Source organism: Mus pahari, chromosome 11 (genome assembly GCF_900095145.1).
Source record: "Mus pahari chromosome 11, PAHARI_EIJ_v1.1, whole genome shotgun sequence".
NCBI classification, from domain to species: Eukaryota; Metazoa; Chordata; class Mammalia; order Rodentia; family Muridae; genus Mus; species Mus pahari.
Genome location: NC_034600.1, coordinates 58,916,125 through 58,939,408, shown reverse-complemented (window position 1 = coordinate 58,939,408; position 23,284 = coordinate 58,916,125). Strand labels below are relative to the sequence as shown.

Below are 23,284 nucleotides of genomic sequence, written 5' to 3'. Positions count from 1 at the left end.
GTCCATCCTTTCGTCTTAGCTCCAAACTTTGTTTCTGTAACTCCTTTCATGGGTATTTTGTTCCCTATTCTAGGGAGGAATGAAGTATCCAAATGTTGGTCTTCCTGAAGAAGGTATTCTAAACCCTTTTCTTTTGCTCTTGGATAAAGAGAAAGGTTCGTCCTTCCTTCTTTCCTCCCTTCCTTCCTTCGTTCCTTCCTTCCTTCCTTCCTTCGTTCCTTCCGTTTGTGGTCTCTACACTTAATTATTATAGATTATCAGTTTTAATAGCTCTAAAACTGAAATATATAGAAGTATTTAGGTGAAGTATTTAGGTGAACGTGGCCTTTTATTTGTTTGTTTGTTTGCTTGCTAGCTTTGCCTGTAAGCATTGCCGTTAGATTTTCATCTTGAATATCGGTTTTATTTCTCTCTCTGACTACATTTTGAACCAAGTTACGCTCTCCTTGGTTTTTGTTGTTGTTGTTTTTTTTTTTTTTTTTTTTGGAAAGAAAACTCTGGTCAGCATCTTTAAAGGAAATGAGCCATTTTTCTAACATTATGCCCCTTTATTAAGTTGTAATTATTATACTTACCGAGGTGCCACAACTTAACATCTCTTTAAATGGCCTTCAGTTTAAAATTGGGTGTGTCCCATTGAAAGTCTATGGTAATGATTTTGAGACATCGATGCCCATGGTTAGTTGTATCATAAGTGCAGCACTCAGAAATTCAGGTTGGAGTGGAGAAGGGATGTCATGAAAGAGAGTGATTAGGAATAATTATGTGATGCAGATGTCTGGATTTATACCCTTTGATTACAGAAAACCTCGGATTCCACAACGTCAGTTGCAGGCTTGTGGGATGCTGCTCAGAGCCTAGAGATCTATTCTAAACACTCAGTGATGATCACCAGGGCTGGTGAAGCAAATTGGTTGCTGCTTTTCACTGTGGAAAGCCTTATTTTACTACAACCTTAATTAAAGAACAGTAGTTTGTGATATACATTCATCACTATAGTTCTTGCAGCTGATGAATGGACTCTATAGGCATCTTTTTAAACTTTATTATTCTGATTCTCTTATTCCCTCTGTGTGTGTGTGTGTGTATGTGTGTAGGTGTGTGCATGTGTGTGTGTGTGTGTGTGTGTGTGTGTGTGTGTGTGTAGATAGGTACAGGTACAGGTTTCACACCATGCATGTGGGGGTCCAGAGGACAACTTTCAGGAGTTACCTCTTTCTTACTATTATAAGTTCCAGGGACCAGTATCGGGCTGTTAGATCTGCACAGCATAGTTTTCCCCTGCTGAATCATCCCACTGGCCCAAATTCTTTTAAGAGTACCAGATTCTATTATATTCCTTTGTTACCCATAAATAAGTGACATCTCATCAAAATATTTTAATTGGTTTTAAATCCACAACAAAAAACATCTGAAAAGAATCATTTGGGGCCTTGCTCCAGCTAACATTCATCTGGAAGGGGAGGAGAGTGAGCGAACAGCTCAGAAAGTTTTTGCAAACTAAAAGTGGGGGCAGGGTGCATTCTCACCAGTCTTCAAGTTTCGCTTTAAAGCTCTCGTAATTAAGATAGTATGGTACATGACTCAACAAACAGACCCATGGAACAGGGAAGCAAGTCAAGACAATCCTGTGTATAGCAAGAAGAGGTTTCACATATGGAAATTTCACGTTTTGAAACAGGTTCTCAATGGCGGGGTAATGAGTAAGCGTGACTGAAATAATTAGCTGTAAAATTCTGTGGGGCGGGAGTATAAAGTTCAATACTATCTTATAGCCTACGGAGAGAGAGAGACTCCAGATGGGATGAACAGCTAAACATTGAAGCAGTCTGCAAAAGTGGTAATAAGAGATAGGCATGTATCTTATTTTCTTGGGCTGGGCGGTCTAAAGAGAGACTGGAAGTACAGGAAGAGGGAGAGAGGCAGACACTGTAGGCTGTAAAGGCATAGCAGTGAACACATCAGATCGTTGGTTTGGGAGGATGGGACTCGGTATGCTTACCCTGCAAGTGAACATGTTTATAAGAGTGGTTCCCAGGCTGTGGGGTTTTTCCAGTGTGCTCGCCATGCTATGGTAAACACACACATAAATTACAGCAGTCGCAATTAGTTTTAAAACCCTGGTTCTCACAGTGATTTGCATTTGGAAACCCAAACTGTAACCCCATATCTAAATGGTTTTGTGAGATTCTCTTGATGTTTCGAAAAGCGCTGCCTCTTTATTTTTTGCGGATACTCTGAGTTTGTTTTCCTGTCGTTTCTGATTACTGCCCAGTACAGAAGACAGAGGGGTCAATTCTGGTTTGAGGTGACAAGTGACCATTAACTTACAAACTGTCTCAGAAGCACACTATGTGCCAGGGAGAATGTGGCACACAGCACAGACTCGAGGCTGCCAGAGGACCAAGAACCCTCCTTGAGGGATTCTCAACCTGGATTAGCATGAGTGAAACCTGCTTGCAGCTCTCTGGGAAGGATCAGCAGCAGGGCCAGGCACCAGGTATGCCAGAGAGGTACCTTCTCCACAGGAGGAAGGGGAAGGTAGACCCAGGAGCCCAACAGTGCTGCACTGACCTGTGTGGAAACTCTCGCTGAGCTAGCGCTCCTGCATGGGGTGGGTTCACAGAGAGTCCAACAGGATGCCACCTCATAGGGACGACTCGCTTGGTGGGTATCTGGATTTTCCAGGCACTACCATGGAGTTGCTGCTCTCTGCCCTGTGGTCCAGGGTCCTGTGGCTGGTCTCCAGCTGCCCAGCATCTCATACACTCCATATGAACTCTCAATCCTTTCTTTCCCGGGTAGAGATTTTTATTATTTTTAGTATTTGCCTCATCTCCATATGTGCAGCAGTAGGCCGGGATGAAATCATTGCCAACTGTTTTTAAGTGATGCAACATTATATCTCATTCTTTATGTCTAACTAATATCTCATTGTCATGGTTGCCCTTTTCGGATGAAGAAACTAAGGCAGGAGAGAAGCAAACCTTGTCTGCATTTGTTTCTGTTGTCTTCCTTTGTTTTCCCTAAGATTTATTGTATGTGAGTACACTGTGGCTATCTTCAGACACACCAGAAGAGGGCATCGGATCCCATTGCAGATGGGTGTGAGCCACCATGTGGTTGCTGGGAATTGAACTCAGGACCTCTGGAAGAGCAGTCAGTGCTCTTAAACTGCTGAGCCATCTCTCCAGCCCTTCTGATGTCTTCCTAATCGGTGTTTGCGTATTTCTGCTTGGTGGTTGTTATCTCCTTCCTGCCTCTGATGCTGAACAGCTTATTCTTTTCGTAGTTCCTTAAGGCTCTCTTAGGCTGAGAACCTCATTATTACTGGAAACACCCCCCGCCCTTAGAATTGTTCTGTTGCTTCTCTGGATTTGGATGGGTTGAGATTCACACTTTAATTTCTCTTAAGATATTTTCTGATCAACCTTTTGATCGATCTCTCTGTACATGCATTTGTGGATTTTCCGGTTTCTTCTCTGTCAACATCTGGACTCATCCCGACGTGGTTGGAAAAGATACTTGATATGATTTTAGTCTTCCGCGAGTGTGTTAGGATTTGTGTAGCGGTCTGCCGTTTGTTTCTGGAGAATGGTGCCCATGTTCTTGGGGCATATGCATGCTGCTGAAGGGAGTACGTTGTATAATGGGTTTGGTTTGCTTGGCTCGTGGTCGTGTTCAGTTCTGCTATTTTCAGATTTTTCTCTGAAGGACTTGTCTCTGGTTGGAAATGGTACCTGGCAGTCCTCTGCTGTAGAACAGCTTGTTTCTCCCTTCAGCGCTGCTAAGTTACTGTATATAGCAGGTGCTCCAGTATTGGGTCAAATGACAGTAGAAAAGAGCAGGTATTGATTCTCTTAAAGGATGAACATTTAGAGAGACTAGAAGAGAGAGAGAGAGAGAGAGAGAGAGAGAGAGAGAGAGAGAGAGAGNAGAGAGAGAGAGAGAGAGAGAGAGAGAGAGAGAGAGAGAGAGAGAGAAAGCCAGGTGTGGTGGTTCATGCATTTAATCCTAGCAGCAGGGAGACAGAGACAGGTGGAGCTCATCTCTGTGAGTTCAAGGCCAGCCTGGTTTACATGTCGAGTTCCAGATCAACCAGGACTACATCGTGAAGCCTTGATTCAGGGGTGGGGAGGAAGAGAGGGAGAAATAACAAAAAAAGAGGTAAAGGATTCCAGCCAATAAGACTATAAATCAAAGAGAAGTCATCACTGATACTACAAAAATAAACTACCAAGAGTCTGCGAACAGGGGCAGGCTGGAGAGACGGCTCAGCGGTTAAGAGGCCTTGACTGCTTTTCTAAGGATTGGGAGGTCAATTCCCAGTACGTGTGCGGTGGCTTACAACCATACTGAACTGCACTTCCAGGGGAAGATGCACTTCAAGTGCCTCCTTCTGGCCTCCTTTGTTAACCAGGCACACAAGCATGCATGTATGCATGTATACACACATACATGCATACATACATACACACATACATGCAGGCTAAGCACTCAAATAAAAATAAATAAAACCATTTTTAAGAGCCATTGGAGGCAGAGGCAGGCGGATTTCTGAGTTCAAGGCCAGCCTGGTCTACAAAGTGAGTTCCAGGACAGCCAGAGCTATACAGAGAAACCCTGTCTCGAAGATAAGGAATCTCACCCGGGTGTCTATCCCTGGATAAAGTCAAGGTGCTACATTTGTACACAGTGGACTGGTACTCACCCCTTAAAAAGAAAGCAAATGTCATTTATGACATGGATGAACAGTTATGATATGGATGGATGCTATTATAAATGAACTAATAAGCCAGATACAGAAACACAAGTAGCTCATGATCTGACTTAAAAAGTTGGGCTAGAGAAATGGCTCAGTGGTTAAGAGTGCTGACTGCTCTTCCAGAGCAGTTCCAAGTTCAATTCCCAGCACCCACATGGCAGTTCACAACTGTCTGTAACTTCAGGCTCCAATACCCTCACACAGATATACATGTGGACAAAACACCAATGCACTTTTTTTTTTTTTTTAACTCAGAGCTGCAGAGAATATAATGGGAGTTGCCAAGGGCTGGTGGAAGAAAAGTCAAGGAGACATTAATAGAAAAGTTTCTGTGGGACAGAAATAATAAATTCTGGAGATCTGTTTTATACCGTGAGACTCACTGATGTGTTTTATAGATGGAAATTGCTCAGCTAAATAGATCTTAAATGTCTTCTGCTACCAGGGAAAGAGTGTGGTGCACCGGATGACTTTATTTCTCATTTCACAGAGCAAATGCATGCGCATCACATTGTTTACACGTAAACACAGTTTTTATTTATCGTGTCTCAGTACAGTTGGAAAAATAACAAAGATGAATCACAGATAAAAGGAGGGCAAAAGTGACTGGCTTTCCCATCACTCAATTAGTAAATGGGAGGACCGGTCTGCTAGTTCCACAGACTGCCTTCTGTCCTGGCTGGCGGGAATCTCACCGGCCCATTCCCCAGGGAAAAATCACAGACACTTCCCATCCTACAAAGACAGTTCTCGAATCTCTTTCAGTCAAGGGTTCAGCAAGTTCCCGAAACCGCAGATTTCCTCTCTTGGAACGCCCCACCCCCTCCAAGGACACCTTTCTGGACCTGACGCAGACGACACAGAAGGCTCCCTGAAGAGCCGCCTCCTCTCAGTGCTCCACTGATAGGCTAGGTACAGACTATAGCAGCTCCCTGGTCTGTCTCACAGATGTTGGTGGTCAGATAATGATGCTGCTAATGGTGACACTCATGAGGCCTTTCAGGTGAGATCTGGGCAGGGCAAATGCCAGAGTCTCCAGTCATGTTCTTGGCATGTCTGTCATACCTAACTAACAAGATTAGCATTCCGAATGCTATGAGAAACGAGGGAGTTGTCACCACATTAGCAGGTGCTCTGATATCTTGTCAAATATGGTAAGACATTGGGCAAAGAAAGAACAGTAGTAGCATAGGTTAGCTCCCTCAGTAGTCTGTAAAGAAAGAACAGTAGTAGCACAGGTTAGCTCCCTCAGTAGTCTGTAAAGAAAGAACAGTAGTAGCACAGGTTAGCTCCCTCAGTAGTTTGTAAAGAAAGAACAGTAGTAGCACAGGTTAGCTCCCTCAGTAGTTGTAAAGAAAGAACAGTAGTAGCATAGGTTAGCTCCTTCAGTAGTTGTAAAGAAAGAACAGTAGTAGCATAGGTTAGCTTCTTCAGTAGTCTGTAAAGAAAGAACAGTAGTAGCATAGGTTAGCTCCCTCAGTAGTTGTAAAGAAAGAACAGTAGTAGCATAGGTTAGCTCCTTCAGTAGTTTGTAAAGAAAGAACAGTAGTAGCATAGGTTAGCTCCCTCAGTAGTTGTAAAGAAAGAACAGTAGTAGCATAGGTTAGCTCCCTCAGTAGTTGTAAAGAAAGAACAGTAGTAGCACAGGTTAGCTCCCTCAGTAGTCTGTAAAGGCAAGCTATAGACTCTCTTCTCACCTTCATTGCTCTTCAGCAATCTGTTCCGTGTGCTGGGTGAGGAGATGGGGTAAGATAACAACAGCACCCTTGATACCTCCTGACTCCTGACACAGAAGCCATCACCAATCACTCAGGAGCCCTGACACCGCCTCAGGCTCCCACCCTTGCCTCAGTGGGCAAGCAGTGCTGGAAAGTAGCCAGCGGTTGACCAAGACCTTCCAGAGGGTTGTGACATTGTAAAAGATGATAATGGGTCACACCTTCGCCGTGTGGATGAAAACCAGCAAGTGACATTATGGCTTAAAGATGCTCTTCTGAAACAGAATGGTTTGGGAGCACGGACTTGAATGCATGAGAGAACAGATCCATGGGCTTGTGAGTTGGACACGTAGGTTCCATCAGATTATCAGCTCTGTCCGCTAAGAGGTGTAGGGGGAGTTTCCCTCATTCCGTGATCTTAACCCCATCCACCCAGATTTCATTTCATAAGCACATGGAGGGGTCAGTGGTTAGACCAGAAGCGAAAGAAATGCTCGTGATTGAAGTTATTGAAGAGCATAGCAGTGATGGTTTCTCTGTCTCTCTCAAGAGTCCCCACCCCATCCCACCCCCAGCCACACGCAGGAGTGCATTTACATCATTCTGTTATTTAGGAGGTGGCGACAATAGAATCAGAAGTTCAAGGCTAGCCTCGCTAGCTAGATGGTGAGTTGGAGAGCAGCCTCCACTACATGGAACTCTGTCTCAAACCAACAGTACCTCTAAACAAACATTTAGACTCATCTAATTCAAGTCTTACCCTGAGGCTAGTGGGATGGCTCGGCAGGTAAAGGCGCTTGCCCCTTAACCTGACCATCTTAACTGTCTTGTTCATTCTTCAAAGTTTCAGAGACAAAAGATTCCCTCTTCGTTAGGATCCTAAGCACATTAGGATCCTAATGAGAATATTTACGTTTTAAAGCTAAGAATGCATGCCGCAGCTTTTCTTTGGGATTACTGGATCTCCAGACATTCCCTGAACACTTTTAAAGTAAGTGCTATTCAAATGCAGCACTGGAATGGCGCATCTGATAATGGAGATGGCTAAGCAAGCAATCACAGGGCAGTAGCATATACACCAGACAGAGAGGAGATCTGCGTCCTGAGCCAAGCAGAGCCGGGAAGATAGAGATTGTGTTACTCCGGACAGTGAACTCTTAGAACAAGCTGTTCATTTCTAGAGTTTTCCATTTAACATCTTCAGACCTTAGTTGAGCGTAAAGAGCTGGAGTGCGGAAAGAGAAATCCCAGATAAGGGGGGACCACTGTGTGCTTTGAGAAGTGATTACACATCACAGCTGGGAACCTTCTCTCGCATCCTGTCCTGTAGACATTAAACATGACCATTTAAAGTTCAAAAATTCCTAACATGGAAGAATTAAGACAGAGGGGTTGTGTTTTCTGCTACTCATATTATAATGGCTAAGTAATCTTTTTTTTTTCCATTATAAAATCCATACTTCTAATAAGCTCAAATAATATGTATTTAAATCCCAGCCCATACATCATTCTTGCCCTTATACAGTAATCTCAGCTAACTAAAGCAGGGTACGTCATTCATGAAAGAGGGAAATTCTTCTGATGTTTAAAAAGTATTAAAGAAAAAAAATATGTATTAAAGCCGAGTTTAAAACATATCCACAGAGTAATACATTTAAAATGGTTTTATTTCCACATAAAACACTACAGAATCATCTTAAGTGGGTTTTAGAAACTGGGTATCTTGCTATGTAAGCTCTAGGTCACAACGTTTGAGAAACTAGCCAGGGAGACATCGTTAGTGTCCACAGAGGCATCACACCCTGGGTGGTATAGACAAAGAGCTTCTCTCTGAGCACAGGATGGGGTTCTTCTAGAAGAGGGCCCTCCTCCTCCTGCCCCAGTGCCTGGAATTGCAGGCAGGCTTTTGTGCTTGGGTGGTAGACAGACATCTCAAACTTCTCCTTTTCCTCTCTGTCTCCTCAGGACACCCATTGCATTGAGAGTCCATCTGAATCTAGTATTACACGTCTTAATATGATTAATGTATGTAATAATTGATCCAATTATAATAATTAATCCATAATTGCACCTGCAGAGCCTCAGCTTCCAACTCATTTTTTTTTTGCAAATGCTATTTATTAAAAATAATTAAGATTTTTTTTATCTTGACATTTTCATACCTGCACACCAGGTGTACACTTCGGTCATGTTTACCCTTCTCTTGACCTCACCCCCATTCCCACTGGCCCCACTCTGCCTTCTAGTAATTGCCTGGTTCTCTTTCCCAGAACATAGGAAACATTCTTCTCTCTGGGGTCTCGCTTATATTGCTTAACATGATGATCTCCAGCTCCATCCGTTTTTCTGTAAAGTATTAATTTCATCCTTCTGTGTGGCTCAAATAATGTAGACTCTACCACACTTTTGTTTACCTGTTCCACTACTGACAGGCACCTGGGGCGGGTTCTGTAAGTTGGCTCTATTGAGTCGTGCCGTGGTGGCTCACAAGCCCTCACCTGCTCGTGCCTGTAAAGCCAGGCCATCTGGAAGCAGAGGCATTCGCTATCCATACCAGCATGATTTGAAGGATCACGTGTCTGCCGCAGCCCTCTCTGAACACATTGTGCCGTCTGTCTATTGCAGGATACTGAAGCATTTCATGTGAAAACAACTGAGTTTTAGGGAATCCTTACTCAGAAAGGTTTGGGAAAGGCCCTTTTGAGAGCTGGCCGAGTCACTGGAGGCAAGACGTTACCATCCAAGTGTTGGTAATAAGTCTACAACAAGATCAAGGGAGCAGTAGTCAAGTAGTTCTGACTTTAGGTACCAGCAGAGGCAGTCACTCCACACTCCAACACACACACAACACACACAAAACACAGGCACCCACCTGCCCATCCCCTCTGTCAGTGTGAGCTGTGGACGTGTGTTACAAAATGTGAAGGGGCCAACTGATCTAGCGTCCTGCTCAGGATGGCCAACCTCCCAGACTCCCCCTTGGATTCTGGGCCAATTCTAGTATGTCTCGGGCCAGCTTCAGAGTTCAAGTGGGGCCAGAAAGCTCACAGTGACTCTGAGAGTGAGGGACCCAACCTCTGGCAAAACGGGCATGGGAGTAAAGGCAAAGAATGCTGTTGGTCTCATCTCTCACTGGCAAAGAACAAGGCCTGCAACTAGCAGTACTCTGTTGTGATCTATACTAGCCGTCTACCCCAAGTGTGCACACACAACCCCGGCATCCTGAGCACAGTGGCGTTCAGGCAGCTATCAGTACTGTCCTGCTGGGCTTCCAGTGCATTGTCACGGTCTCTGTCCTAGGGTACATTCCTTTTTAAGGCTTCAGTTTTGAAGCCTCTTTCTGACGATCCGTCTGCCCAGGTGAACTTGATTTTTTTCCCTTTCCTGAGACCTAACTATTTCCCTTGGCCCGATTCCTGTGATCATTTCCGTCTGACTGCTCCCTTTTGTAAATCCATCTTCTGGGAGGTTCCAAGCTGGACAGAAATATCAGGTACTTCAACTTGTTGACCTGTAATTATCTGCCTGCCACATTTCTGAGGGGGAAGGGTTGATATTTATTGGCCTCTAAGGTGCTACACAAGGAAACAACCATCTTGTTCATCATCCAGGCTAATATTCCAACAGCCCCATTGCTGAACACTGGTCTCTGGGGTTAAGGTCTTGTTCAAGATCCAAGTGACATTGCTGAGACCCAAGCCAAGGGCCATCTTGCTCCAGATGTGGCTGTTCTGATGACTTTTCATAAAGCTGATGTTTTGCGTGTGATTCTGGAGATGAAATCTGGGCCCTCATACCCGCTGGGTAAGCTCTCTACCACCTCAGCTTTTCAAACTCTTTAGGAGTAAAGTCTAGTCCCAGGCTGAGTCAGCCCTTTGCTCTTGGTGTTTCTGGCTACTGAAGGAGATTTTTGTGACTGGCATTCATCCAACTTCTCAGAAACGCCCCTACTGCTGCCGAGGTTGGACAGGGAAAAGAACCTTTAAACAATGCTGGGGAAGGTCACTCGCTCCAGCTACTGTGGAAATTGGTATGGAGGGTTCTCTGGATGCCCCCAGCTATCCCAGTCCTGGGTACCTACCCACGGGAGATAACTCTACACGTGTTCTTGGCCTCACCATTCACAGTAGGCAAGATGTGGGGTCAGCCTGTGCACAGAAAGCCTGGTGCATATTCACAGCAGGATACCAGCCCTAAGGAAGAGTGAATCATGACATTTTTTTTTTTTCAGGAAAATGAATGGAACTGGAGGTTGCCGTAGTAAGCAAAGTAAGCCAGACACAAGTATTGTTTGTTTTAACACAAGCATAGATTCTGTTCTTTTTTACTTTTATTTATTTATTTTTATTATTATTTTCTTTATTTACATTTCAAATGCTATCCTGAAAGTTCCCTATACCTCCCCGCCCCTGCTCCCCTACCCACCCACTCCCACTACTTGGCCCAGGCCTTCCCTTGTGCTGGGTCATATAAAGTTTGCAAGACCAAGGGGCCTCTATTCCCAGTGATGGCCGATTAGGCCATCTTCTGCTACATTTGCAGCTAGAGACACAAGCTCAGGGGGTACTGGTTAGTTCATATTGTTGTTCCACCTACAGCGTTGCAGCCCCCTTCAGCTCCTTGGGTACTTTCTCTAGCTCCTCCATTGGGGACCCTCTGTTCCATCCAATAGCTGGCTGTGAGCATCCACTTCTGTGTTTGCCAGGCACTGGCATAGCCTCACAAGAGGCTGTAATATCAGGTCCCATCAGCAGAATCTTGCTGGCATGTGCATTAGTATCTAGGTTTGGTGGCTGATGATGGGATGGATTCCCTAATGGGGTAGTCTCTGGATAGTCCATCCTTTCATCTTAGCTCTAAATTTTGTCTCTGTACCTATACCCTTTCATGAGTATTTTGTTCCTTATTCTAAGGAAGAATGAAGTATCCACACCATGGTCATCCTTCTTGGTTTTCTTCTGTTTTGCATAATGTATCTTCGGTATTCTAAGTTTCTGGGCTAATATCCGCTTGAGTGCATATCTAGTGACTTCTTTTGTGATTGGGTTACCTCACTAAGGATGATATCCTCCAGATACATCCATTTGCCCAAGAATTTCATAAATTCATTGTTTTTAATAGCTGAGTAGTACTCCACTGTGTAAATGTACCACAGTTTCCCTGTGACACTTGAGTATAGTGTCCTCACTAGCCAGCTTCTCCAGGAAGCAGAGGCTGAGTTGAACTGTGAGTGTTGAACTGTGAGTGGGAGCAAAGGCTGGAAGGAAAGACGCAGAGCAGATGGAGGAGGGGAGCCAGTTCACCTGATCAAACCTGAAGTCTTGCAGCCGAGGGAGTCAGGTCTAACAAGACTTGCGTTCTTCTTTACCCATCATTGGCCAGGAAGTACCCCAGGAGAGTACTTCACCATTTTGATCTACCTCTGCCAGCCAGAATGGATTCTAGTGCTTTGGTTTTAAGAAAGTTGACCTGATGATAAGTTCACCACCAGAGGTCATGCGTTTTAGTCCTACTGGTCATCGGCAAGGTCCTTCCTGAAGGACCGGTCCCTCCTTGGCCTATCTTATGAGACAGCATGCTATCTATCTTCCATGTGAATCCGCAAGAGCGGTGGCCATGCGGTGAAGGTTGGCAGGTCACTCCCACTCATCTGTAAGAGCCTTCCCTCATTAGTCAGTGAGGTCTCCATCTTGAGAAGGGCTGAGAGAGCATTACTGAGGGCAAGGTACCCCCCGAGAGAGACTAGCATTGCAGAGATGTCCCAGATCCGCCACTTTGATCTGCCTCTGCTGGCCAGCATGGCTCCTTATTAGTGCTTTGGTTTTAAGAAGATTGAACAAATATTGCCTCCATTTTTCCAGCATTATTGGGAGGAACTCATGCAAGCTCATTCCTCAGAGATGAAGTGGAGAAGCTTGGCAACGTTTCCCCCCCCCCCCCCCCAAGAAACCACTTTACTTCCTCCGTGCCAAGTGGGCCTGCCTGAAAATGCCCCTTGCTTCCCCTACAGCCCTTGTTCATGGGTGTGACACATAGTTGGGGTGTTTACTTACCAACTGACATAGAATTCCTGGTGATGCCAAGAGGCCTCTTTTGGCTGTTAAAAGTTGGCAGCCCTTTTTCTGGTTCCAAACCTGGTAGAGCAAGCAACATCTCAAGACGGGGCTTTGCCATGAATCCCACGTTCATTTTCAGGGATTGTTTGGAATTAGATGGATTTGAATCCTGGCTCCACCTTAGCCAACTCAATGGCTGTGCTAATCTTAGAAGCTTTGGCGTTCTCTCCTTGGAAAAGTGAGTCATGTTTTTTTGTTTTTGTTTTTTTTAATCTGACTAGGTTGTTTTGGGTTGATCTGAGGTTCTGTGTTCGAAGATTTACAAAGCATGCTGTTTGATGTTAATTAATATTGGTCCCTGTCATTGGTGTCTATGGTAAAACTCACTGGTGTAGAGCACTTCTAATGTAAACACTGTTAAAAGCAAAATTAGGGTCTTTAACATTTGTACCCGTGCATCCTGAAATTGAAAGCTTTTTTTTTTTTATATATATAAATGCTTCACGTGCCCTTACTTTTAACACACTGATAAAGAGGGAACATGCAAAGACATTTATAATATCTGAATATCTGAACAAAACTAAGAACCAGAGGCTGCCAAGAACACACGCACTATCAGAACACAGTTACAGTTACTCAGCGGATGCCAAGAACTTACCATCGCCCTCCCCACATTTGTCAAAAGACGTGCTTTGTCTGTTTTTCTAGGCTAGAGTTCTGTTGACTTGGTTTTCTTGTAACCAAAGGCCACCAAACCAGCAAGGATCTGAACAATCACAAAGATGGATGGCTCACAGGGAGAAGATCCAGCATTTCCTCCAGCTTCCTAATAGCACCCTTTGCTGGGGGGGGGGGGTCACAAGCTAGCAATCGGTCTGCATGAGCCTTAGTAGATTATGGGACCTGTGAGCCTACCTGTGCCTGCCAGAGACAGGGAAAAAAGGGGGGAAAGTAAGCTTCCACATGTATAGAAGGGATTTGGGATTGGACAGGACATCAGCCAGAACCTGTAGATGGGGAGAGTTGCTTTGCTGTTTCTTTCGGGATCTTTTCTCACTTCAAAACAGTGAAAGCAGTTTTGAAAAGGATCCCACAATTTTGAAGGAAACTCTTTTGACATAAGTGAAACCAGGCTTGGCACAAGGAGAGGGCAGGCTCAGGCCAAACCCATGGAACCGACCCTGGATGGATGGCGGCGAGCTAGAGAAATTGTTTCAAGATGGGTCTGGATCCGCTTGAAAGTCGGGGAACCCGAGGGTGTAGACATTTCGTCAATGTCTGAGTTAGTGTGTGACCTTGTGTGCCCCCCTGAGACACGGGCTCACAGGGGTCCTATCTTCTCTCAGTTACCTCTGTGGAAGGGAGAGGATCGTCGTGTGGACTTGGGAGGTCGCCTGCTGGTTGTGATCTGCCAGCTATGGCTGGTTTGGGGAAAGCAGAGGAGAAAGGCAGAATGTGGCTGTCAACTCCTGGAGATTCCAGCAGCTTTGAGTACAGAAGAACTTGGGAGATGTGGCAAGGAGAGTATGGGATTCTGTCCTCACAATATATATTTTTTTTAGGCAGTGGTGGCTCTATTTGAGAAGATAAATTGAATGTGATCTCTTAGAAGTTCATTCTGGAGCATCAATAGCAGCGTCTTAGCAAGGGAAGGTCAGGGGCAGGCTATGAGGAAAGGCTATGTGGAACTGGCCTAGGGTGCAGCCTCTCAGAACTGCAGACTGTGTGGAAGCTTTGAGGAAAGCCATCTCCACCAGAGCTCGTGGAATGTACTGGAAAGGGCCAGGCTTCCATCTCCTTACTGAGAAGCTAACTGGCATCACAAATGCAGAAGGCATCTTAGTGTTAGTATTTGCTGGAGAGGTTGCGAAGTCAACCCTATTACTGTGAGTGGTGAGCTTCTGAGATGACCTTGCTGTGTGGAAATCCAGATGATTTTCCCATCAGCCCCAGGACCTTGCTGCTCTCCTTTGGTTGTCTCTCTGCAGTACCCCCTCATTCCCATTAGATCTTAGAACTGAAAGAGTACAGCGTCTGCTTCAGGACAGAAAAGATGTCATAACATCTCAGAGGTGTTATAGGAGATCAGGTTGAAGCAAAAAAAGAACCTGTCTACACTTAACGCCGAGAGGCAGAAATGCCTCCGCTGTCCTGAAGGCTGACACACCGGATTTAACCAGGATGCTGTAGATACTGCATATTAGGTAGACTTCAGATGCACGTTGATTTATATTTAGGTGCCCATAAAATGTCGAGCGACTTTTGTAAGCCTGGTGTTAAGGAACAGAACCAATTGCAAGCCAGCTATTTTGGGTATTGTTCTGCCGTAAGTGAAGAGCTGTTGTTTTCCCTGCTGGAGTCTCATGAATGACAGCGAAGAAATGAGGTCTCTGGATCAAGGATGACAGGCAGTTCATTGTTCACAGGAATAATTGTAATTAATTCTTACTCTGTGTTTCACTCAGTCTCGCTTATTGTGCTTTGTGACCCAAGGCCACTCGTTCTGAAGATAGGAAATGGAAGGTTTTGGAAGTAATTCATAATTTTAAATGGGTTGCCATCCTTAGTAGTATGAGGATACCCCCGGGTTATCTCACTCTGCTTTACCCAGGCTGCCCAGCGCCACCAGGCTGTCTCTACTGCCCACATGCTAGTCACTTCGCTGACTTGGTTAGTAGTCAGCTGTTGTGCTAAACAATTGATGCCATTCAGATAACCCTAGTTTTCCTGAATTGTAAAATGCCAGAGCAGAATTAATGACAACTCAGATGTGCCAACGAGGAACCAAAGTGAACAGCTGAAAACGTAGATAGAAGAACGACATACAGTGTAGGTGCCATCCCTTAATCAAGCATCTGCTGGGAGGTCTTAGAATATATCCCTGTGGATACATCTGGATTCCCGTAGCCAGATTTATTGGCACATCTTCACCATTTCTCCGGGCCCTGTTTCCTTATGACATGCACCTCCATCCATATTTAGCGTTTAATTTTCACTTTGGAGCTGTGTGATGCTCACAGGGTTTCTTAGAGAAGGTTGTGGACATCTTGAGGCAAGCTCTCTGGGAGGTGGCACCTGAGACAGACTGCCCACGAGTACCCGGTCCCTTCCCCTCTGTGGATCTGTCTGAACTTGAACGTGCTCTTTCCCAGACAAGTCTTCCCTGGGAAATTAATCTCCTTGTATTTAATATTTCCTCCCAACCCACACTTCTTCAGAATCTCTCAACAGCCTCATAGAATTCTCTGGAATGCCTAGGCTTAGCACATCTCCAAAAACCATAGGTTGATGGCTCCTCCTCCTCCTTCTCTGGAAAAACCAGTCGTAGGTAAAAATAGTTCATCTCCAGTCTTCCAGTGTTAAACAGAAAAGCCAGTAGCACCTCATCTGGGGTGTGTGTGTGTGTGTGTGTATGTGTTTGTGTATTGTGAGTTTTGTCTTACCCTGTATCCCAAGCTAGTCTGGGACTCACTGTGTAGCTCAGACTGGCCCAGAGCTTGTGTCAATCCTCCTGCTGTGGCTTCCCAAATACTAGGATTACGTATGTGAGCCACCACTCCAGGTTTCCACTATTGTTCTATGTAACGCAGATCCGATACAGCCAATGACAGAGTGCATCCTTAGCATGTGAATGGCTAAGAATTCCTCCCCCTGCTCCAAAACACAAAAATGACCCTGTCATCATAACTCACACGTGAACACTCTCCTTTGGTCAGGGCTTGATGGCATGAACTCCTAATTCCTGATATTCTGAGATGAAGCAGGGATTGCTGTTTTGTTGAGTTACAGAATTACTTTAGAGTTCTTGAGTTATAAAAATTGCATGAGCAGTTTCCAGTGCTGGACATCCAAGATACTTTGAAATAAAGAACTATAAACTATAGTTCTAAACAATTATAGTGACTGTTCAGGCTAGAGAGATGGCTCAGTGGTTAAGAGCACTGACTCCTCTTCCAGAGGTCCTGAGTTCAATTCCCAGCAATCACATGGTGGTTCACAACCGTATGTAATAAGATCTGATGCCCTCTTCTGGTGTGTCTGAGGAGACAATGTTATTCACATATAAAAAAAATAAATAAATATTTTTTAAGCGGGGGAGGGGGTGAGCTAGGCTACAGTTTGAACCTCTGTGCAAGGTAGCTGGAGACATTTCAGCTCTTATGGAGGACCCGAGTCCAGTTCAAACACCCATGTTAAGAGGTTCACAGCTGCCTGTGACTCTGTCTTCAGGGGGCCTGATACTCTCTGACCTTCAAAGGCACTTCTACCCACAAACCCATGCCTGTACACAGACATGTTCACGCACAGATGCACACATCCACACACAATTTAAAATCTTTTAAAAATATAATAAAACCTCCCTATCAGAGATTTCTTCATTTTGAAATCATCTGGAGGGGGGGTAAAATAAAACTTTAAATGAATTAATAATGTTCTTTGCCCTAAACAAATCTAAAGTGGGAGTGAGGGGGAGTTTGAAATGCTGTCATAGAGAAGCTTCTGAAAAGCCAATCGAGCCCTGTTTTGTGAAGAGGAAATCTGTGTTTCTGAACCTCACACGACACTCATTGCGTTCAGTTTATCCTTTCTCAACTGCGGTGCTGTTGATTCGCTCCCAGCAAAGCTCGGGCTGAGGCTGATTACCCCACACAAATGTGCTTGGAGGCACAGTCTGGTGGGATGTGCTTGAGCCATGAATGGGTTCATGGATTCCTGCCTCTGCCCTGCACGTTGATTCTCACCGGACTGGCTCAGTTACCTCAGGTGCTGACTACTGTGAAGTGAGACCAGCCTTTGCCGTCTCCCCCTCCTGTATGCATTCACTTGCCTTTCCTCCTTCTGCCATAGCTTATAGCAGCACAAGGCCCTTGTGAGATGCGCCCACCCAACCTAGAACTCCCCAGCCATTAGCATCCTGAGCCAGAATAAACCTCTTTCCTTTATGAATAGCCAGGGCTCAGGTTTCTGGTAAAACAACCAACTGACTTCGAAGTTCAGCGTCAGGTTTCTGATGCTGGAGATTGAAAGATGGGTGTGTCTGCCAAGGGCTTGCTGTGAAACCATGAAGACAGTAGGACAGAGCAAAGAAGAAAACAGGCACGGTGACACACACAGATAGGTCTTAATGCCTGCCTAGCCTGGTCTGCATGGTGAGTCCCAGGCCTGTGAGACAGCTTGTCAAAAAAGAAAAAGAACACCTGGGGAATGACACAGGTCATGTCCCATGGCCTTCACGTGCACACAAACACATATGCACGCACACTTTCACACACAAACACAACAAGATTGTCCTGTGGCCTTCACATGCAAATAAACATACATGCACTTGCATGCGTGCGCGCACACACACACACACACCTCTAATGCTAGATAAGAATCCCACCAACCATAAAAAGGGTCTTGGGCACATGAAACCAAAAAGGGTAGAAAAGGCTTGGTAAATCCTTTGGATACATATGGATAGAGAGTATGGGTCCGTTAGATAGGAGGTGATTTAAAGGGTTCTAAGGAAATGACCCCTTCCATAGCCAAAGTGTCTTTCTCACTGGCTTATTACAGGTTCATAATTCATTAATTACCCATTGTCTTTAAGATGACCTTATAAAATCCAGAGTCCAGGAAGGAATAAAACAACCTGTCTCACAATTTCTTTATGGTGTCAAAGTGTTATTTATCGCTAGGAAGTCAGAGGAAGGCAGAGAGGTGGTGCTGAACTGAAGAGAAACTATTTTGGGCTTTATAGTTTTGCCCAGTATAGACCCAGTAGAAAAAGTGAAATTACGTCTCCAACACAGGCACCTTCCAAGGTCCTTGGAGCTTCCATGAGAGCACATGTGGAAAAAGATACTTTAGGTCATGGGCCAGGGTAAAGAAAATTGTGAATAACTCCTATACTCAAGCATGCACGCACATATATTACTAGACCCAGCACCTCACACATACTTGGCAAGTATTCTACCACTGAATTGTATCCCCAGCTCTCAAGACACGGATCTGGCTGTTAGGTGTGGGGAATCCTTTGGGCCAGTCTCTAGCGAGCTAGTCACTACATCTTTCCCTTATGTCACCAGTGTGTTGCTAACGTGGAAACTCGCGGTGACAGGGGAGAAAAGGTGACCTGCCCTCCTTCCCAGATGCTGACAGCTCAGCTTTCCCATCTGATTTTCCCTGGTGACAGAATCACAGAAGGGCATCTTAATGTCTGTTTACCCACCATCCTCTTCTGTTAGGCATCAGCATTGTGCCTGGAGGGAAAGCAGTGGCTTGAGCCACTCCAGAAGCCTCTGTCCCTTTCTCACTTACTGAGTGTGGAGCCCCATAACCTTGGGTCCTTTTTTTTTTTTTATTTTTTTTTATTTTTTTGGTAAGTGTAGGGAGGGCAGGAGCAGGTTGGGTGTATGAAGGATTTAGTTGCTGACACTCTGTGCTTGGGAACCTGTTTTGCATAGGAGGTGGAGCCATTTCCCCAGGATTCTTTGGGGATCTGTATCTCCTCGGGGAGTGGAGGGTCCAGCCTGTCCATTTCCTGACTTTGAGTATGTCTTTACTGGGGCTTTAATGATCTGAGAGCCTAAGTACCAGCCATTACTGACTTGTTTCTTTGTATCCTCAAAGCTCTGGCCCAGATACTGTGTTGCACTCCGGATTCGAACTCTTGGGTTTTGTCAGGCTTCAAATATATGGAAAAGCAACTAGCTGTGAGCAGCCTTCTCCATTTTGCCGTTCCCTTCCTCCTCCAACTCTTCCTGCTTCCCCACTTCCAACAGGCTTTTTTTGCCCCGGTCAGCTTCGTCCATGCCTTTTTCTCCTTGAAATGTGATGTCCCCGGAAATGGCAGTCCAAGTATTCTAGGAAAAGTCCAAGCTAGTACTACTGTCAAGGAAAAATGCACACGTGGCTTCCGCATACCTTAGTCAGTGACTTATTAGTGTCCCATCCGGCTTAGTGCTGGGCCTGTTGTCACTTGGCTTCCAGGCAGAAGTGCTTACTCTCGTGGTCACTTCTTTTTCATTCTTAAGTCAGAATTTATACTTTGTCCAGTCTACTTTTATCTATTCTTTTTTTTTTTCAATTTGTTTTGTTTTTGATGTAGATAAGTATGTATGTATGTATGCATGCATACATGCATATATGTATGTATGTATACCATATGCATGCCTGGTATCTTGGGGAGTCAGAAGACCATTGGATCCCCTGGAACTACAATTACAGATGGCTGTGCGTCATCAGGCAGGTGCTGGTAACCGGTCTCAGGTCCTCCAAAAAAACAAGTGCTCCTAACTGCTGAGCTACCTCTCCAGCTGGCCCCCATTGTGTCTGTTCTTTACTTTGGGAATTGTATTATTCATCAGTCACATACAAATGGGACTCTTGTGTATAATTCAAGCGACTATTGAAGGAGTGAAGAATTGTTTTGGTTTAATCTCTTCACCTGTTTATTCATAACTATGTATGCCTACAGAATATCAAGTCTGATGTTTTCAAATATGTGTCATGGTGATCAGATCAAGGTGATTGGCACCCATCGCCACCATTATTGACCATTTCTTTGTTTTAGGAACATTCAAAATCCTCTCCTGATTATTTTGAAATATATAACTAAATGTTGTCAAACAGCTGAATAGTTGCCCTTTTATGCTATAAAATAGTAGAATTTACTTCTCCATCAAGGATTTTCTTTTGGTTTTAATTTTATTTTTTATTTTTATGTGAATTGATGTTTTGCCTGCATGTATGTCTATGTGAGGGACAACTGGAGTTACATAGAGTTGTGAGTCACCATGTGGGTACTGGAAATTGATCCCAGGTCCTCTAAAGGAGCTGCCAGTGCTAAGCCAAGTCTAGCCCCAAGAGTTTTGTTTTGTTTTGTTTTTTAGGGTCTGGAAGTGGAGCAGAGGTAGAGAGCTCACCTAGCAGATATGAGGCCCTTGAGCCCAATCATCAGTACTGAAAAGCAAACAACACAAAAATAAACTTCAAAATATTCTGTTGGGATTGACTCTGTGGTGGAAAAACCCTGCTCAACACTCCCGATTCTAGAAGAGATAAATTAGAATTTCCCAGCCTGTAGGATCCTCTGTTTGCTAGAGGTATTGGGGATCGATCCTTTCAACATCAACCACTGAATTTATTAAAAGAGGGACCTGATGGGTGTGTCTCGGTCCTGGGCCCTGGCTGGGCACTGAGTGCTGTGTCCTGGAAGGGATGGTGTCTAATGCGCATGTCTGTGTGTTGCAGTTACCTCGCTGAGCAGTGCTGGAATGGCGGCTTCATCTACTTGATCATGCTGCGGCGCTTCAAGCAGAAAGCCCACCTGACTTACAATGGCAACAGTGGCAACAGCTCAGAACCCGGAGAGACACCGACCTTGGAGCTGGGTGACCAGACTTCCAAAAAGGGGAAAAGAACAAGAAAGTTTGGGGTCATTTCCAGACCCACTATCATCAAGGCCCCTGAAGACTCCAAGAGCAACAGTGGCTGTGACACTACAGATGATCCCAGCTCGGAGTTGGAGAACGGCGCCGACCCCGAACTTGGAAACGGCCATGCCTTTGAGCTAGAAAATGACCCGCATTCTCTCAAGGATGTGGCTGGACCCCATCTGGAGAGGTCAGAAGCGGACAGAGAGACGGAGCTCAGAGTTCCAAAGACAGAAGCCCCTCTGAGTGACAGCAATGACAAACGCCGCTTCTCAAAAACTGGGAAGACCGACTTCCAGTCCAGTGACTGCCTGGCACGGGTAAGGTGTAGTCAGACTATAGAATCTAGTCTTTTGCTTTTTAAACTTCTTCTGAAAATATGCGTGTGTGCGCGCACACATGTGTGTGTGCCTGCCTGTCTTGTCTGTCCGTCTGTGTGAGGGCACATGTGCACAGGTATGTGGTAACCAGAGGACAATAAAGATATCATTCCTCAGGTGCCCTCCTTGTGTTTTGAGACGAGGTCTCTCACCAGCCTGAAAGTCCCCACGTAGCTTAAGCCAACTGGCCGGCAAGCCCCTGGGATCTGCCTGACTCCAATGTCTGGCTTTTTAAATGGACTCCTGGCATGGAATTCGGGTCCTTAATGTTTGCAAGGCGAGCTCTTCACAGTCTGAACAACTATCTAGAATCCTAGATAGCTGTCCTCGAAACTGAATACTAACATAAATACCATTGAGGTTGCTTCTCGAGTTTAGAAAATACCCCTAAGATTGCCTTGTACTTTGAAGCCAATAAACTCATCGAGATCAATGGTCGGAGGCTGTAACAATAACAGGAAAAGTCTGAGTGGTTATATCCCACTTAAAGAGCCAGCGAAGTGGTCCTAAGTGGAAAATTGAAGCCTTCTGCGGTAAACTTTGAGCCCTCTGAGGCCCAGATAAAGCGTCGAGCAGCCTTGGTATTCATCACTACTGTCACAGAGAAATTGCTACTTCAAGGCCAGAGATTCCTGGTGGCAGCTGATAATGCAAACATCCAGGCTCAGTGTGACACAGGAAGGGCGGCCGACACCGGGAAGCATCTGCTTTTATTTTTAACAGTTCAAAGCCAGCGCTATTTTTATGAGATCGTGTTATTACACTGGCAGATTCCAGGGACATACAGGAGCGTCTCGCCTGAAGCACAGGAGAAGTGGTTTCTCTGTCAGGTGGAGGCTGGTCCTGTGGAAGTGAGGAGAGACTAGAGGCAGAATAAACTTCCACAGCAGGTTGTCTCCCCAGTGTCCTGTCTTAGTGGTCTTGTCTGGGACATGAATCCTCTTGGCAAAGAATGCTATAATAGAAGCGATAGCTTCCTGAGTGGGTGCTGACTCAGGAAACTATAGTTTCTCCGACACAGAAGTCCCCTCTAGGGGTGAAAGGCAAAGGTGGGAACGAGGTGGGAACACATCGAGTTTGGGTTTGCTGCTGAGAAAGAGCCCCAAGGAGTGAGTGGGATGTCTCCTGAGGTTTGGTGCCTGCGGCTACTTCTATACTTTCCACCAATCCAAACAGGAGTGAGAAGGACTGAAATAAAAACCACTCTCTTTCTCAGGCCACGTTCTCTGTGAACAAATCCAGGAACAAATGAGAAGCAAGGCCGTGTTTCTGTCAGTGTTTTCTGTTAATTTTGTGGGGCTCCCCTGGGTGGTTTAAAGATTAACCAAGAATATAGATGGTAGTGTCGCACACCTTCAGTCCCAGCACTCGGGAAGCAGAGGCAGGCAGATCTCTGAGTTCGAGGCCAGGCTGGTCTACAGAGTGAGTCCCAGGACAGTCAAAACTACACGGAGAAACCCTGACTTGGAGGGGAAAAAAAAAAAACAAACAAAAAACAAAAGCCTAGAAGCACTAATACTAATATTCTGTATTCTGGCTGCTGTAACTTAGTAAAAGTCTTTACCCCATCATGGTTAGACTATGATGTCACACTGAAACTTTGAAGTGGATAGCGTTGGCTTCCTTGGTCATGCCAAGGGTTTGGTGCCAAAGGAGGTTGAATCTCACAAACAGTCTAAAAAAATTGGCTCATAAAATTAAATTTCTGGCTTAGACTGTCAAGACTCTCTGTACCATAAGTCCCTCTTGCCTACCTTCTGTGTTCAGGGTCAAAATGACCCAGAAGGTGTAAAGATTTAAGAAATGCAACTCCTAGTCTATTGCTGTGGGGGTTTATTTATTTATTTACTTATTTATTTATTGGTTTTTGAGACAGGGTTTCTCTGTATAGCCCTGGCTGTCCTGGAACTCACTTTGTAGACCAGGCTGGCCTCGAACTCAGAAA

At 45.1% G+C, this 23,284-nt stretch overlaps 1 protein-coding gene across 5 annotated transcripts in view; it reads left to right on the top strand.

Annotated features, from left to right (window-relative positions):
- The window catches only part of Pdzd2 (PDZ domain containing 2), a 369,377-nt gene that overhangs the window by 252,252 nt on the left and 93,841 nt on the right, over nucleotides 1-23,284 (top strand). For 4 of the 5 annotated variants that reach the window (XM_029544119.1, XM_029544118.1, XM_029544117.1 and 1 more), the window contains one exon: nucleotides 20,778-21,279. In XM_029544119.1, coding sequence (XP_029399979.1) covers nucleotides 20,778-21,279 — 502 coding nt within the window. Of the gene's footprint in view, nucleotides 1-20,777; nucleotides 21,280-23,284 lie in introns of those variants that run through there. The other variant, XM_029544121.1, reaches the window with a different exon arrangement.